The following is a 14,731-nucleotide window of genomic DNA, read 5'->3' on the forward strand; positions in this document are numbered from 1 at the left end:
TAAGTTCATTGAACAGCATCAGGTGCAGAATCCAGTGTGGCAGCACAGAGGAATGTCCATTGCAGTAACCCAATGATGACAATAGCTGGTCATGTTTAACTAGCATTTCCACCTTACATGTGGAGGAGGCATTGCTAACAGCAGCTTCACTCTGTCAGGTGAGAAAAGCCAGTGGCCATTCTCCAAAATGTGTCCCAAATAGTTAACCTTAAGCTGACGAAACTTCAGCTTGACAAGCGATGTTCTGCATCCTCACCCAGCCAATCATTCCAGGAGGAGATTAGTATCTGTTTCACAGGCTTCTTCAGATGGAAAGCAGGAAGGGACATTGGTATTATTGAAGCAATGTACTACCTCCCAGAGGCACTGGTCATCAAGGTCTGTCCTTACTGCTTTGGCGTATATGGCTTGCAAATGTGCAAATCTTTTCTCCAATATTTACCAATCATACTGCTTACCCTCAAAGGTAAAAGCAAAAAGAATCTTAATATCAGGATACAATGGAATATACAAAGAAGACTGCAGGTCCATCAATATGTAAAATTTAGAATTGGATTGAAAGGAGGCCAAAATGGAATTGACATCTGGTTCAGTGGGTATTGTTTAAACAAAAATGGCGTTAACTGCTGTGTGGAGAAGCCAACACCAACATTTTTATTTTGAAGCAGGTGTATGTTGTTCAAGTGAAAATTGAAGAGGGTCTGTAAAATGTAGAAGTACAGCAGCTCGGTGTTCGATAACAAATGTAAACAACTCAGTGGAGTTGTCTGAGACTAAGTGTGTGTGTGTGTGTGTGTGTGTGTGTGTGTGTGTGTGTGTGTGTGTGTGTGTGTGTGTGTGTGTGTGTGTGTGTGTGTGTGTGTGTGTTAGCAGACCACCTCTTCACCGTAGGTCCAAGATCATGTCGAAAAGTGGGCAAAACAACACAGCACAACACAGATATCCACTGTAAGGGGAAGATCCAACTAAAACATCTATACAATGTACTTCCAGATCCACTGGTCACTTCAGCAACAGTAAAGAGTGACTTCACACAAATCAAAATACTTTACAGAATCAGCACAAACAATTGCAATGAAAATTGACTCAACGTTATCTTAACATCATAAGCATTCATGACCAAATGCTGCTAACAATTAGCCAGAAACGTTAATGCTAATGGTACTTCAAACAAAGCACTATTACAGCAACAGGTGGAATAACTTGCTTACAGCGGGAACTTATCCACATCATGTGCACATTACTCTGCAGATTCACAGAGAAGATAAAAAGCCTATGTCTTTTACAACTGAGGAACCTATTCAACCTATTAAGACAACAACAAATATTTTAACACAGCAGAAAACAACCTTGTAATACAAGCGAAAACAACCAAGACTTTCAGCAAAGCCTCACAGTCACAAGCAGTCATATTCAGAATGAATAATCTGACAATCAGCACAGCATCACAAACTTTGCATTAATGGTATGAAATTACCCGCCACAGAGATTTTCCAAAGAAATTAGTCAGAAGAAGTCACTACTAAGGCTTAACAATGTGTTAAACAGGACAATAACACTTTCTACACTGTGTGTGATACTGTCGCTTGTAACATGAGCCTAGAGGAGGAGATTTTTTTTTTTTCTTTGGTCTGAAGGACCCTGTATTTTCCAAATCTATTAATGTGTGTCTGGCCTGTAAATATGTTTCTCTGCCAACCCAAAACAATGAGTTAATAGTTATTTCCTACATGAGGTTGTAGGCAATTTACTGGAGTAAGAACCAGGAGTTGATTACATGAAGGCTATCCATTTTTATTCCCATATATCTTAACTCTATTTTTTTGTTTTAATCTACAAGGAGTTTATGAGAGAATTTTAGAGTTCTAGCACTCAACACTTATTTTCTCCATTTCAGAGCATAAGCTTTATCTAAGTTCTGTTTTCTTCTATACAGAAAGGCAAGGCAAAATATTCTCCAAATTGTTTTGCAATCGATGCAGCTGGCCTGCCAGGTGGAATAAGTGGAGCATTTTTCATAAGCTTCTTTTTTTCCCTATCTCTATAACTCTCTGCTGTAGGTGTTTTGGTATTTTTGGACCTTTAAATTCCTCCTGACTCAGAATCTTAGAAATGTCAGACCCCATTGTCTGACATTTTCACCCATCTGCAGCGATGGGTGAAAGAAGAACTTTTAACAGATGTAGGAGATCAAGTAGGCTGCTGGTGTCATCCTGTGAATGTAACAAATTAAAGCAGCAGTTTTCACAACACAACATAAAACAAACACAGTGCATTCAATGCAACTGGAGACAGCCTTCTGGAGTTACTAAATTTTGAATTGAAAAGCCATGGTGAATTGTGGATCCCTCACTACAAATTTTCTCCGCTTAGCTTTTGGACTCAACTCTGTACTACTCAATAGAGTTCCAGAATAAATTAAGGTTTTTTCCAAAGTTCATATTAAAAGTCAGTGTCATTACAATCTACTTTACCGCTCATTAATTCACACTATCCCTGACTGTCAATCAAATTTTTCTTTTGTTCAATTTTTTCAGGCAGAGCACAGGTTGAGTCAAAAAGGTAATGAAAATATTTAATGCTTATTTTACTCACCCAGTGTTGTGCCTCCAGCCATATTGAAATCCTGTTCGTGACGCCAGTTTGATGAATAAAAAATGTCACTCCCTGGTCAAGTCTCCCTTGTCTTACAAGAGAGCATTTATTCTGGGCCCGGGAAGCACTCAAATGTGTACACTCAAATTGAACATACAGAATGCTTAGAGTTCACAGCAAATCTTTCCACTTAATACAGACTTCCAACCCCTAACCTTGCTGGACACATCTTATCTTTCAGCTGGGCCTGATGAAGTATACCAGAAAACACATAGTTATGAGTGTCATGAACGATCATGGCCTAATAGAGACTGAGCTTCTCAGTACACAACTTAAGCATCTCAGTAAATATCCATCACAGTCAGTACATTTCCAACACAGTTAGTGAACTTTAGAGGTGCTGGCAGGTGGATTTTGTTATCTTTGGAGAGAGCCAGGCTGCTGCCTGTAGCTACATAGCTAGCATACAGGCTTGAAATTTCAATCTTCTCATGCAACTCAAGAAAGCAAATAAGTGTTTTTTTTCCCTAAAATGTGGAACTATTCCCTTAATATCAAAACCCTGACTGACACCACCTTTCTCCTAACAGCTACCGGGCTTCCAAAAGTTTTGGCTAAGCCAGAGAACCTGACGGCTTCCTTTTCCATCAATGAGGGAAACATCACCGGCAGCTTCCTGTGGCGTGTGTCCAAGGTGGCTCCCCATCAGCGAATCACAGGCTTTCAAGTCACCTGGGCTGAGATCACCACTGAGAGCCGGCAAAACAGCCTGCCTAACAGCATCATCTCACAGTCCCAGATCCTGCCTCCAGTAAGTCTATTTGGATTAAAACACGAATTGTAGTTTTTCTATTCTAGCTCCTGTAATAGCTATGGCTTGTATTAAATGTGGCAGTTTGTTTCCATATGACACAGGGGATTTCGCTCTGTCACATATAGTCAGTATATAGTCCTGTGCCATAGGAAAAGAAGTTCTATCTTCAGCATTTCATTTCACAGCATCTGTCAGAGGTGAGGGTGATTTAAGGATAACACTGTTGTGGCCTCTTTGCATGAATCTTGTGATAAGCGCTGGTGTGTAGACAGACATAGGAATAGATCTCAGGAAGCGCTGTGTCTTGCTGGAAGTTCTCCTTCTCTACCTTTTCATCTGCCTTCATGTCTTCTTCTTTCATCCTCCGTGAGAGCTCTGAAAAAGCCGCTCTTTGACATAATCTGCTCCATCAACAACACGTTCCGCCTATCTGCACCTCCCAGCCTCTGGAGCTCAACTAAAAATAAAACCACCCACCGCACGCTTTATCAAGCTGGCTGCAAAGAAGAGAGACAGCAAGCCTTATGAAAACAAAGTATTTGTTTTTGTCTGTGGTGTGTGCAAAGACAACTACACTCATTGCATGTCTCTCTTTCCTCACTTGGCAGGATCATAATTTGCTTGTAGTGTCCAACCTGCGGCCATCCACTTACTACAGACTGGAGGTACAAGTAATAACAACTGGAGGGGAAGGTCCCGCCACTGTCAAGACCTTCCAGACCCCGAACATATTACCAGTCATTCAACACCGTAAGTCACTGCCTGTTGTTGCTTTGTCAAACTGCTCAAGAAATATGAGCTGAAAATTAATTAGCTCAGTTTAAATTTTTAAAATATTTTGGAAACATATTTGGTGCTATATCATGCCTGACAATATGACGTCTTACTTTTTGGACTATCTGTTGAAGTTTGTGTTTTGAGTGTCACTGCTCTGTTCTAACAGCATACTGTAGATTCTCCATTCATCCTTTAAGCAGCTGTAATCATTATTTTTATATTAACAATTGAATTGTGGTTATGAACCCACAGAGAGTTATAACCATCTCTGAGCTCCGCAAAAGATTTTAGGATCTTTCAGCTCATTGTTTTGGTTTTCCAGCTGCAACTTTACTGTTTTGGTTCAGTCTCAGCGCTCTCATCAAACTCTTCTCTAGACACAGCAGGCAGCTGTTTTCAGTGAAAAGGCTCTAAAAACCCACTGTACACTACCTCCCCATCATCAGATGACAAGCAGTTGAACACAGTGGAGCATTTAGCAATAAGAGTTATATTTTTTGCTCAAGAATTGGTAGAGAGCAAAGCAGAGGTGAAATGAGAATGAATATTGGACTTAAAGTCATCAAGTGGACACAAACGTGACTCTAAATGAATGCCAATTTTGCTCTGTGTCCGTTGGACGTGTAAATTGGCAACTGTTCGCTAACAAGCAAAGTGTGATGTATGTCAGTGTTGTTTACAAAATGTTTCCGCTTTCCCCAAGTGGCCAAAAATCTGTTATTGAATCTGGTTTAATAATTGGATAGCAAAAGCATAGCAGCTTTAAGAGGAGATGCTGTGCTCCTTTCACATTACTTACTTGAGGCCAAATAATTTTTCTGGAAAAGTCCCACTTAAAATTGGCTGCTAAGCACATTTATACTGTGTGGAAAAAGTTGTCAGTTATTGCAAGGAGTTTCTGAGTTGGCATATGATGGATCTCTGATCATGTGTGTTTTCTAGGGCCCAGACTGCGGCAGCACCACTCTCATCACCAGAAGCCGTCAGTAGAGAGACACTGAGCTCCAAGTCGAAGCAAACCCAAGAGGGAGATGTACCAGTGGTTCTCTGCTCCTGCCTGTCAGAGAAGGAATGTGTGGAACCAAACAGAAACACAGCACACCAGACCATGAACTGACCCCCCTGCTCGTGAAATATGGGTCCTCTTCCTCCAGGCTCCACAACACATCAGCTATTCCTTCTTAACCCCTCTGACTGATATGTCACCGGACGGGTTGGTCTGTACAGTTGAAATTTTACTGCAAGGTCCCATATTCTGCATTTGTCAGTAAACAGCTCCCCAACTCATCAGGAAGTTAGAAAAGTCCAGGCAAAAGTATGATTCAAGAACCCCCAAAAGTCGTTGTGATGCAGCAGTCGTTGTAAGCAGCAAGATAGTATTAACAATTTCAACTTGATTCGATCAGAGAGAACTTGCAACACAAGTTGAATTGATTAATGTTCATTCATGATATAAAGAAAAACAATTACTTGCAACTTAATTGAAGATGGTTGAACACAGATGGTGGGAAACGGCGTAAAAACTGTAAAACAATTGTTTATTCATGAAGAAAAGTAGAAATTGATCTATTTATTTTGTGTTACCCATTAAAGAGGCGCTTAGGCATACAGTCAATACTGATGGATAATGTAACTTAAGTCATTGTTGTCTAACCCAGAATATTTCACATAGTATGTTGCATGTAGTACATTTGATTTTTGAACTGTAAATGAATTACAAGTACTTGCTTCAAATTGAAAGCTTGTAATGGTTTTGCATGACAACCGTTAGCATTCTGTTGGCATGAAATGATGTCTGTGTTACCTCTTTTCAATATGTTAGCAATATTTCATTAACAGATTAACAAAGAATTATATTGGGAGTAATATGTAATGTTTATTAATGAAATTATAACATGTGTGGAAATGATGAATTGTACATGTTCTTGGCTGTAGAAATATTTGTCGTGGAACAGTCAGTGAATGTCTATATTTATTTATGTGTGTATTACAAAGTTTGGTTTGGATGTGTGTGAATGTGTATGTTTTTCTGTGTTTTAGTCTCAAATTTTTGAACCCACAAAAAAATCTTGTAAAGACGTTTTGTAAAAATGGAATTGTAAATACAGTCTTATGTTACATGTTATTTTTCCATGGTAGAAACTGTACAAACTGCTAAGTAATAAAATAATCCTTAACCAGTTCCCTTTGCTGTTTGTTTAATTGAAGCTGCTGTGAGCAGTAAATAGACATGTTTCTCCTCCCAGTGCTGAACTATTTGGCAGTTACTGTTGCTTATTTTGGCTGTAAAACCCATCATGGCAGACTCTGTGTACAGCATATTCACTGATCGGTCCAGGAGCCTGAGAAATGCGCTCTGCAAGTCCAAATAAACAGGTCATCTAGCTCAACAGCCCCGAGTGAATTTACCATCGCTGAGGTCGGGCACCCCTCAACATAATGCTCTGCCTCTCAGAGCACTTGTGTGTTTGAAAAGCGTTAAATCCCTCCTCTGCCTTTCACCCCTATAAAATGAAAAGTAGAAATGTTTACAAGAAAATAAAGTTAAAAGTGAGACTGAGAGTTAAGCCATGTGTGGAGTGTATGATTTTAGTATTAAGAAGCTATTTAGTTATTTGTGTATGTCAGAAAACAGCCTTTTCTTTAGCAAACATTATCCTGTAAGGTGTGGATACAGAATAGTGCAATGGTATTTTTACACATTTCATATATTTTAACGAGTGTATCCAGACAAGTTGACTTATATTACATTCTCCTGAAAAGTTCAGCCTAAAGACATCTTTTCAGTGAGATAAAAGGTTTATATGAACCAGGTTTATATGATGTGTGACCATTTCCTTTACATTACATTAATTTTCCAGACGCTTCTGTCCAAAGTGACTTATAAGAAGTGCATTCAACCTCCACAGGAACTACAGCGGTTGTTAAAAATTGACTTGCACCGCACTATTGAACATCCATATCTCCTCCAGTTGGCAGTGCATGAGTTTCTTAAAGGGAAGTTTGATGGTTATTCAAGTATGTAAGAGCAACACTTTATTCACCTCCTTCAACTAGGCCATCAGAGCATTCAGAGAGTATCTGCTCCTGTTGTAACCCCGTACTGCATGTGGACAATCCAAACTGGATCAATTAGACACATTTCCAAAGATCAGCTCTGCCAATGTAATTCAGTCAAGAATGACAAAACCATACCAAGAATAACTTTTATTCAAGCCAAATTTAAGCCTCAAATGACAGAAGATTGGTACATTGCAGTAGAACAAACAAACAAGCATTTCCTAACTTTTCCAAACATTGCAGTTGCATCACCAGCCTCAATTTGGTGCACTGTCATGCATTTTTATACCCCTGAATCATCTTCTTGTTTCAGATTTCAATTCTAATTTTCTTAACCTTTGACAAAAGGTCAACTAGTGTCCACAGATTGCTAAATATTATTCCAGTGTTAACCAGAGTTAATTCAGTATTGCAAATATGAGCATGTTGAATGAAAAAATTGAAATCTTGAACTGTAAAGGGTGTGGTGTTTGCATATTTGTGTGTGTGTGTATATGTGCATGTTTTTCTATATGAAGAGATGTTAGTGGCCAGATGTTTAGATTTCTGGTTGCAGTCCGTTCTCATCACCGGTCTCCACAGTCAGTAACAAATTATTCTGAGCCCTTGTTTTCACACACTCAGCCTCTTCAGTCAGTCAATGCTTCGCCACTCACTTCTCAGGGATGTTGTTTATGTACAGTTCTATTATGTCACAGGAGATTAGTTCCTCTTGGTCTGTGCACACTAATCCCTCTCTCTTTTCTAGGAGCCACGCCAGTGTTTAGCCAAGGCTCCTTTCTGTTTGAGCCAGCCCAGCCCCTCTCCCTTTCAGGCCGTCACAGTCCCTCTCCACACACACCAAATACCATGGCCCTCAAGTGTGAAAACCTCAAAACAAAAGGGCCTCCAGCCTCCTTTGAGGCATGTTGCAAGACGTCCAAGTCTCAGAGGACATAAAAGAAAGGGAAAAATGCAACAGCTAAATAATAGGCCAGTCGTCAGTACAAAAGCTTTGTCTCTGATGATACAAGGCCAGTGAGGGCTTATTCACTTTGCATGACATTACATCCCTATTGTGAAAGTTAGGCAGGGGATATTGCTTTCAAATTTAAACACATATTTCTGAAAACAATATTATTCATTTGGCTCTTTGAATAATCCCAGTCAGTTAAATATTTGCCCATCTTCTGGTTGACATTAGACCTTATTTTATTAGAATTGAGAATAACACATTGAGTCCTTTCAGGGGAGCGTAACAAAGATACGCTGTTTCTCCCACACATTTCCTCTGACCCTTTAGCACCCGTTCTGCAGATTAACATCTCAATGAGCCATGCATCACTATTTATCAAATATAAGCCACTTTTATGGGTCATCATACCGTAGCTGACGGAGCAACTGTAACATTACTCCTTAAGGGATGGGTGGAATTTGAGTTTTGATGATAGGTACAATCCTGGCTTGACTTTGAAGTATGAAGGAGAAAAATAAAATGGATGGACTATACTCTCCCTTTTCAGATGACATCGATCGTAACCTGAACGATTTGAAGGCTCTAAATTTTACTCTGATGTGAGTCTCGGGTCAGTGAGATCATCGAGCAGAGCCAGGCATTCTCTCCAGATTACTACCACATGGACTGTGTCCATTTGCGCTGGTACTCTTTCAATATGATGAGATGGAATATATTGTCTGTAAGATTGATGAAAAATAACCAGAGTGTCCCCCCCCCCCTCCATTAGGAGAGGCAATGTAGCTTTAATGCTTTGGTATGGTGAGAAATCTGACCTTGCCCTGGGCAGTGGCATGTTTCTGGTTAGGCTCTGGTGAGTGGGACCAGGCAGGGGACACATGAAAGGCTCTCTCTGTCAGGCCGCAAAGATGTTCAGTCTAAGTCTAATGAAGACCAGAACACATGGACAGACCTGAGAACATGCATGCCACACATTACACAAGCACTAGAGCTACAACACTGTTGACAGGCTTAGTGTTTTTCTCCTGTTCTCTAAAGGTTGACAAAGTGAAACGCCAGATAAGCGTGTGTGTGTGCGCTGTGATTAAAAAAGCAGTACTACCAGCACACCGAAGTAAAAACATTGACACATCCAAAGATGGGACAGATAATGTGTTTGTTTTATCTGCCTTTCATTTTAGCAACAATTTCCTTTGCCTCTTTGGCTCCATGGGGAACCTGGTTAGACCGGCTAGATGCCATGCCAGGAAAAACTTCTTTGGTGTATATTTTGGATGATATGGAAGATGTGCCATCTCGGGTTGTACTGAGCTGCTGGAATGATACCATAGCGGAATCCTTTCATGTACACCAAGTTACCAGTTTATTAGGTACACCTGTGCAATCACATGCAGTCCAATACAATAGCTGTCTAATAACTCAGTTTTCATAATGTTCATTTTTGTCGACAGTTTGTTGGAAGAGGTGTTGATTCAACTCTGTGTTCATTTTGGGGTAGTTGTAGTTGAGATATATTGGACTTGAGATATATTGGAAATATATTGAACTAATGTTTAGTGGGAGGAAGAATATTACAAGCACCTCTTACTATAATCAGAAAATGTACTCAACAAATGCTTGATTAAAAGTACAGAAGTATTATAAGCAAAATGTGCTTTAAGTATTAAAGGTAAAATACATATAATACAGAATGACCCCTTTCAGAGTGGTATATTCAAGTCAAGTCAATTTTTATTTATATAGCCCAATATCACACATCCAAAATTTGCCTCAGGGAGGCTTCACTATCTCTACTGCATGTAACATCCTCTGCATGACGCAGAGGAAGGTGTTGAATCAACACCTATCTCTCTGACACAATGTCAACAAATATGAACAGTATGAGCTTCACAAAGATAAGCTGCATAGCAGAACAACTTTACAATCAATTAACCCACAGTATGTAACATTTCCCATGTATTTCCCATATTCTGAATTGAAAAACACTGTTTAAAGGACTTGCTTCTTTGGGTCAAAGGTAAGCAAGAGGTCCAGTGTGTTTGTGTTTACAAAGAAAACAGCACCAGAGGAATCGTTATCCAGATCCCGCTTTCCAAACCAAACATCCCTCTCCACAGGCTTAGAAAGTGAAGAGATCAGGCAGGAAAGTACCATCCAGCTGGGTAATAGCTGTTTATAATCCCCTCTGATTAGTGTTAATCCCCTTAATTCTCCTTCCTGAGAGTAAAGACATTTTGACCTGAGTGACCCACTCCTAATTAATGAAGTTAGGAAGTTTCTCCAGCCATGGAGTTTGGTATGCTATGATCTATTCACTGTTGTCAACCAAATGTTACAGGAGCCTTTATTGAAGCAAATACCCTAAATCATATAATTTTATAGCTAATTACTCAAAATTCAACAGCTGACACATTAAAATTAGGACCACTGGCTGGTGTCTGCTTTTCACAATACATCACACCCCCGGAGGGCGTGACTAGTGATGAGGGGCAACTTTCCGTCTTGTGTTCTTTCCTCCTGTGAAGTCGGTGTGCAGGGTCGGCAGCAGAGCCTCAGAGGCGAGGCAAAGTTCACAGGTTACCATGTACCCAGGGGGATGGACGGCAGCTTGAGGGCAGGACCCAGGCTCAGGGACAAGGAAAAGGTCAGGGGTTGAGTTCAGATGGAATCCACACAGAGGATGTTGAAATAGATATTGTCAAGGGAGAACAGAGCTTCCTTTACTTCCTCCTGGCCCGTGCTTCTGAGAATCCACAAGGCAGGCACAGAATCAGAGACATGATGTCATGACACGTCTCCAACTCTGAGCGCTAATTCAAAGGTGTTAATAAGATAATACATCTGGCATCCAAAGTGGCTGCTGCAGTAAAAGAGGAAATTACGACAGGCACAATTTGATGTGTAAACACTACGCCTCAGCACCTCTGCTTCCGCAGGATCTTGAAATACACATGCGTGCCAGAAAGAAGAGCAGCAAAAAAGTGTTTTGATGGCTGTTTAGATGAAAATTCTGAAAATCACTTGCTGCAGCTCAAAAATAGTTGCACATTTTTAATTCAGAGAGCATTTCTCTAAGGGCAAATCTGCTCTGTCTCCATCTTGATTGCTCCAGATTGGCAAAGATCTTTTAAAAAGACAGTCCATATGTCTCACTGGTGTGTTCTCTCTCCCATATGGAAGGACTGCAATGGATCAACATCTGGTTCATACTCAAAGTAAAAAATGCACCTATTTGTTTAAATGTAGTAAGATGCCATCAGAGGGAATAATTGGTCACAATGAGAGCACTGTGACATTTTTTTAAAAATACATCAATTTGTTGTCCCGAGAAAATCAAAATGAGGCATAAGCTGAAAAGGGAGCGTGAAATTGATTTTTGGTGTAAAAGAACAGCTTTAAATGTGCAATCACTGGACATACAGTGGAGGAAACGCTTTTACTGCCTCTGAAAACATGGAACAGCAATTGACTCCACAAAGAAATTAGCACCAGGATAATGCAATTGTTTTATTTTTGTATTTATATTGTATGAAGATGTTGATCTAAAAACATTACAAACAAAGCCAGCACATGGCGCAGCAATCCGCAATGTTTATATAATGAATATGCAGTATTTCGTCCTGCCTCTGTGTGTGCGTGTGTGTGTGTGTGCGTGTGTGTGTGTGTGTGTGTGTGTGTGTGTGTGTGTGTGTGTGCTCCAAGGCTAAGAGCTCATTTCCACCCTTGATGATCACAGGCACCATTGATTGTAATGCTGACGAGCAGGATAGTTCTGCCCGTGGCGTACAAAGGCATCTGGACATGTTTAAAGCACTAACTTTCATGTTTTTTTTACGCTGGTATGAAGTCGAATGCTGATGTGGTGGGCAGCTGGCTCTCATTAAGAAAACACGATGTCAAACCGAGGGCCTGGCTGGTGAAAGTCAACTGCTCTCACTCTCTGGTCGTCCGTGTTTCCCGGCATACGCCGGCCACAGGCACTGCGAGTTGTTCAGCCTGGGGGACTTGATCCTTCGGTCAGTAATGTCTTTCAAAAAAGAACCCATAATAGTGGTTCTAGCTGTGAAAGATTTCAAGAAAGAAATCAATCTTTATTTAACTTTCACACATAAATATCAATTAACACAGTAGCATCCCCCAGACAATATTAATAATAACAATAGTAATAGTCATCATCATCATCATCATCAAGTTCATCCTGTGTGATTTTCACAGGTTTGAGTCACTTCTTTAATTTCATAAGCTCCTGTGTCTGAAAACCACACAAGGTGAAAAATTAGTATAATTTTCTAGTGAGGCATTGTTTATAAGGGGTTTACAAAAGTTGTATCCAATTGCTTTATTAATGATTAATAAATAATGTATTAATCCTTTATAGATGAGTAATACAGCATTTGTAGGGACAGATTTTGGGCTGCCAGGTTGTGAAGAATAATTTGGGCTAGTATTAGCTCCCAATGTGCTTTGTCTTTGACCAGCTTTTTAATTCTAATGGACTTGAGTATAATAATCTTTCATTAATGATTTGCCCACTTAATAATAATAATGAAACTAAGCCATGAAGTCATAAATATTCTCGGATTATTGGTAGTGTCCTGCTTTTTAAAATTTTCTAATATACTATCAAGTCAAAAGTTATAACTAAGTTATAGTTAAATAAAGATTTTTTGAAACCATAACACCATTAGTTACATCTTCTGAAGCCTTCAAGGAATAGTATGCCTTCAAGGATAAGGCTGGAAATTTTCTCACTCCTGTTTTTCATATTGTCAACAAATCTCATGTGCAGAGCCAAAACAGCAATGAACTGCTCCTACTTACAACTATTGTGTTTGTATCCAAAACCTGATATATTTTATTCCTCTGTGCCGTAGACCTCCATTTTTGTCCAAAAACTATTAAACATGTCAACAAGCCACACCATTGCACTGGGTGATGTTCCTTCACCACAAAGAGTATGGGCACGTTAGTTTGTATAGAAACTACTAAAATAAGAAGTACTAAAGTTCTTTGAAAAATTCACAACATGAAAAATCAAGAGGTTGGGATATGTAGCACAACAAGCTAGCAAAGCTCTGTAAACAGATCGGCAGTGGAGTCTGCCGTATGCAGAACCCTCCCCAGAGACTGAAAATGAGATCGCTGTCATTAGTCTTTGGAGCCGTTTCCAAACAAGCTAATGTGCCCAAACTCTTTGTGGTGAAGGAACATGTCACCCAGTGCAGTGGTGTGGCTCACTGACATGTTTTTAATAGTTTTTAGACAACAGAGTTCAGCAGCACAGAGGAATACATTATATCAGACTTTGAAACACACACAATACTTATAAGTAGGATCAGTTGATTGCTGGTTTGGATTTGTTGACAATAAGAAAAATATATAAAATCACCAGCCATATGCAGAGTATAAGCAAGACTCAATACTGACTTGTCAACAGTGATGGCTGACCATTTCTTGTGCTTCAGCAAGCTTTGGAGACACAGTCTGGTCTTGTTATCTATATCTTACAGTCCCAGCAGTGAAGTTTTTGTCTCATTTCACAAAAATTACAGCTCATTTAATGGATAGCAGGGGTATCATTATGTTATTGAAGTGGGAAGTATAGATATAAGCTTTAAATATATTGAGACAAACAGTGCTAAACCTGCAGTGTGAATGAACAGCATAAAGTAGAGCAGTGACACCTTCATCGTAAATCCCTTCTTTAAATGCAGCGTCGCATGTGTGCCTTTTTCAACCCTGTTTTGCAACATAAACCGTTCCGTTTGCGTTGAGGTGTTGAGTGGTTCAAAGATTTAGGTGAGCTGAGGGAATCCTGTGATTCAGTGTCAGGATAGGCCACTGTGCCTGTGCAGCCTGTAACACGTTTATGACACTCAAGAGAGGCAAAACATATGGTATACATGTTAGGAAGTTTTACACAGCACGGCTAAACGAAGGATGATCTCTCTTTTTCCATGCTTTGATGGTAAGTGGCTGTTAACCACGTCCCACCTTTGGGATAAATGACATTATCAACTACTTGTCTGGTACTTCTTGGGACAATCTGCTTTTCATCACTTGTGACACAAACCTAGAGCATGCTATTTTTCAGGCTCAGTTCATTACCCAACACTTTATATCGACATCTAACGACTGCAGCAACATATTTTGGGGGTTTTTAATTGCTTGATGTTTAACTGCTCTACGCAAGAGACTCTGTTTCATTAAATGTTGGCTGTAATTTGAATGAAGCAGAGCACCTCGAGAGAAATCATTTCTGAAAAACCGCATAGTTCCTTTCAGATTCATATGTGCTAAGAAAACAAACATTTTACTCCTTTCATTTCAGAAATGATTTACTGCTCAGTATGATTTGTGATGTGTTTACCCGTACTTTCTCTTTTCACGTTTGTGACTGTATGATGATGTGATGTGATGATGTTGCCAAAGTTCCCCCTTAAGTCAACTCATCTCCATGCTCATCTAAACCTCATATTCACGGTCCTTCAAAGCAAAGCCCCAAAGACAATGAAATATTGTGCGAATCT

The 14,731-nt window shown here is 39.8% G+C and overlaps 1 protein-coding gene across 1 annotated transcript in view; it reads left to right on the plus strand.

Annotated features, from left to right (window-relative positions):
* Positions 1 to 6,368, plus strand: part of LOC137192777 (anosmin-1) — a 46,480-nt gene extending 40,112 nt beyond the window's left edge. Inside the window, exons 12-14 of the mRNA XM_067603708.1 lie at positions 3,186 to 3,406; positions 4,018 to 4,159; positions 5,129 to 6,368. Coding sequence (XP_067459809.1) covers positions 3,186 to 3,406; positions 4,018 to 4,159; positions 5,129 to 5,187 — 422 coding nt within the window. The 3' untranslated portion in view covers positions 5,188 to 6,368. The remainder of the gene's footprint in view (positions 1 to 3,185; positions 3,407 to 4,017; positions 4,160 to 5,128) is intronic.
* The last annotated feature ends 8,363 nt before the right edge of the window (positions 6,369 to 14,731 follow it).

This window comes from Thunnus thynnus, chromosome 11 (assembly GCF_963924715.1).
Source record: "Thunnus thynnus chromosome 11, fThuThy2.1, whole genome shotgun sequence".
Lineage (NCBI taxonomy): Eukaryota > Metazoa > Chordata > Actinopteri > Scombriformes > Scombridae > Thunnus > Thunnus thynnus.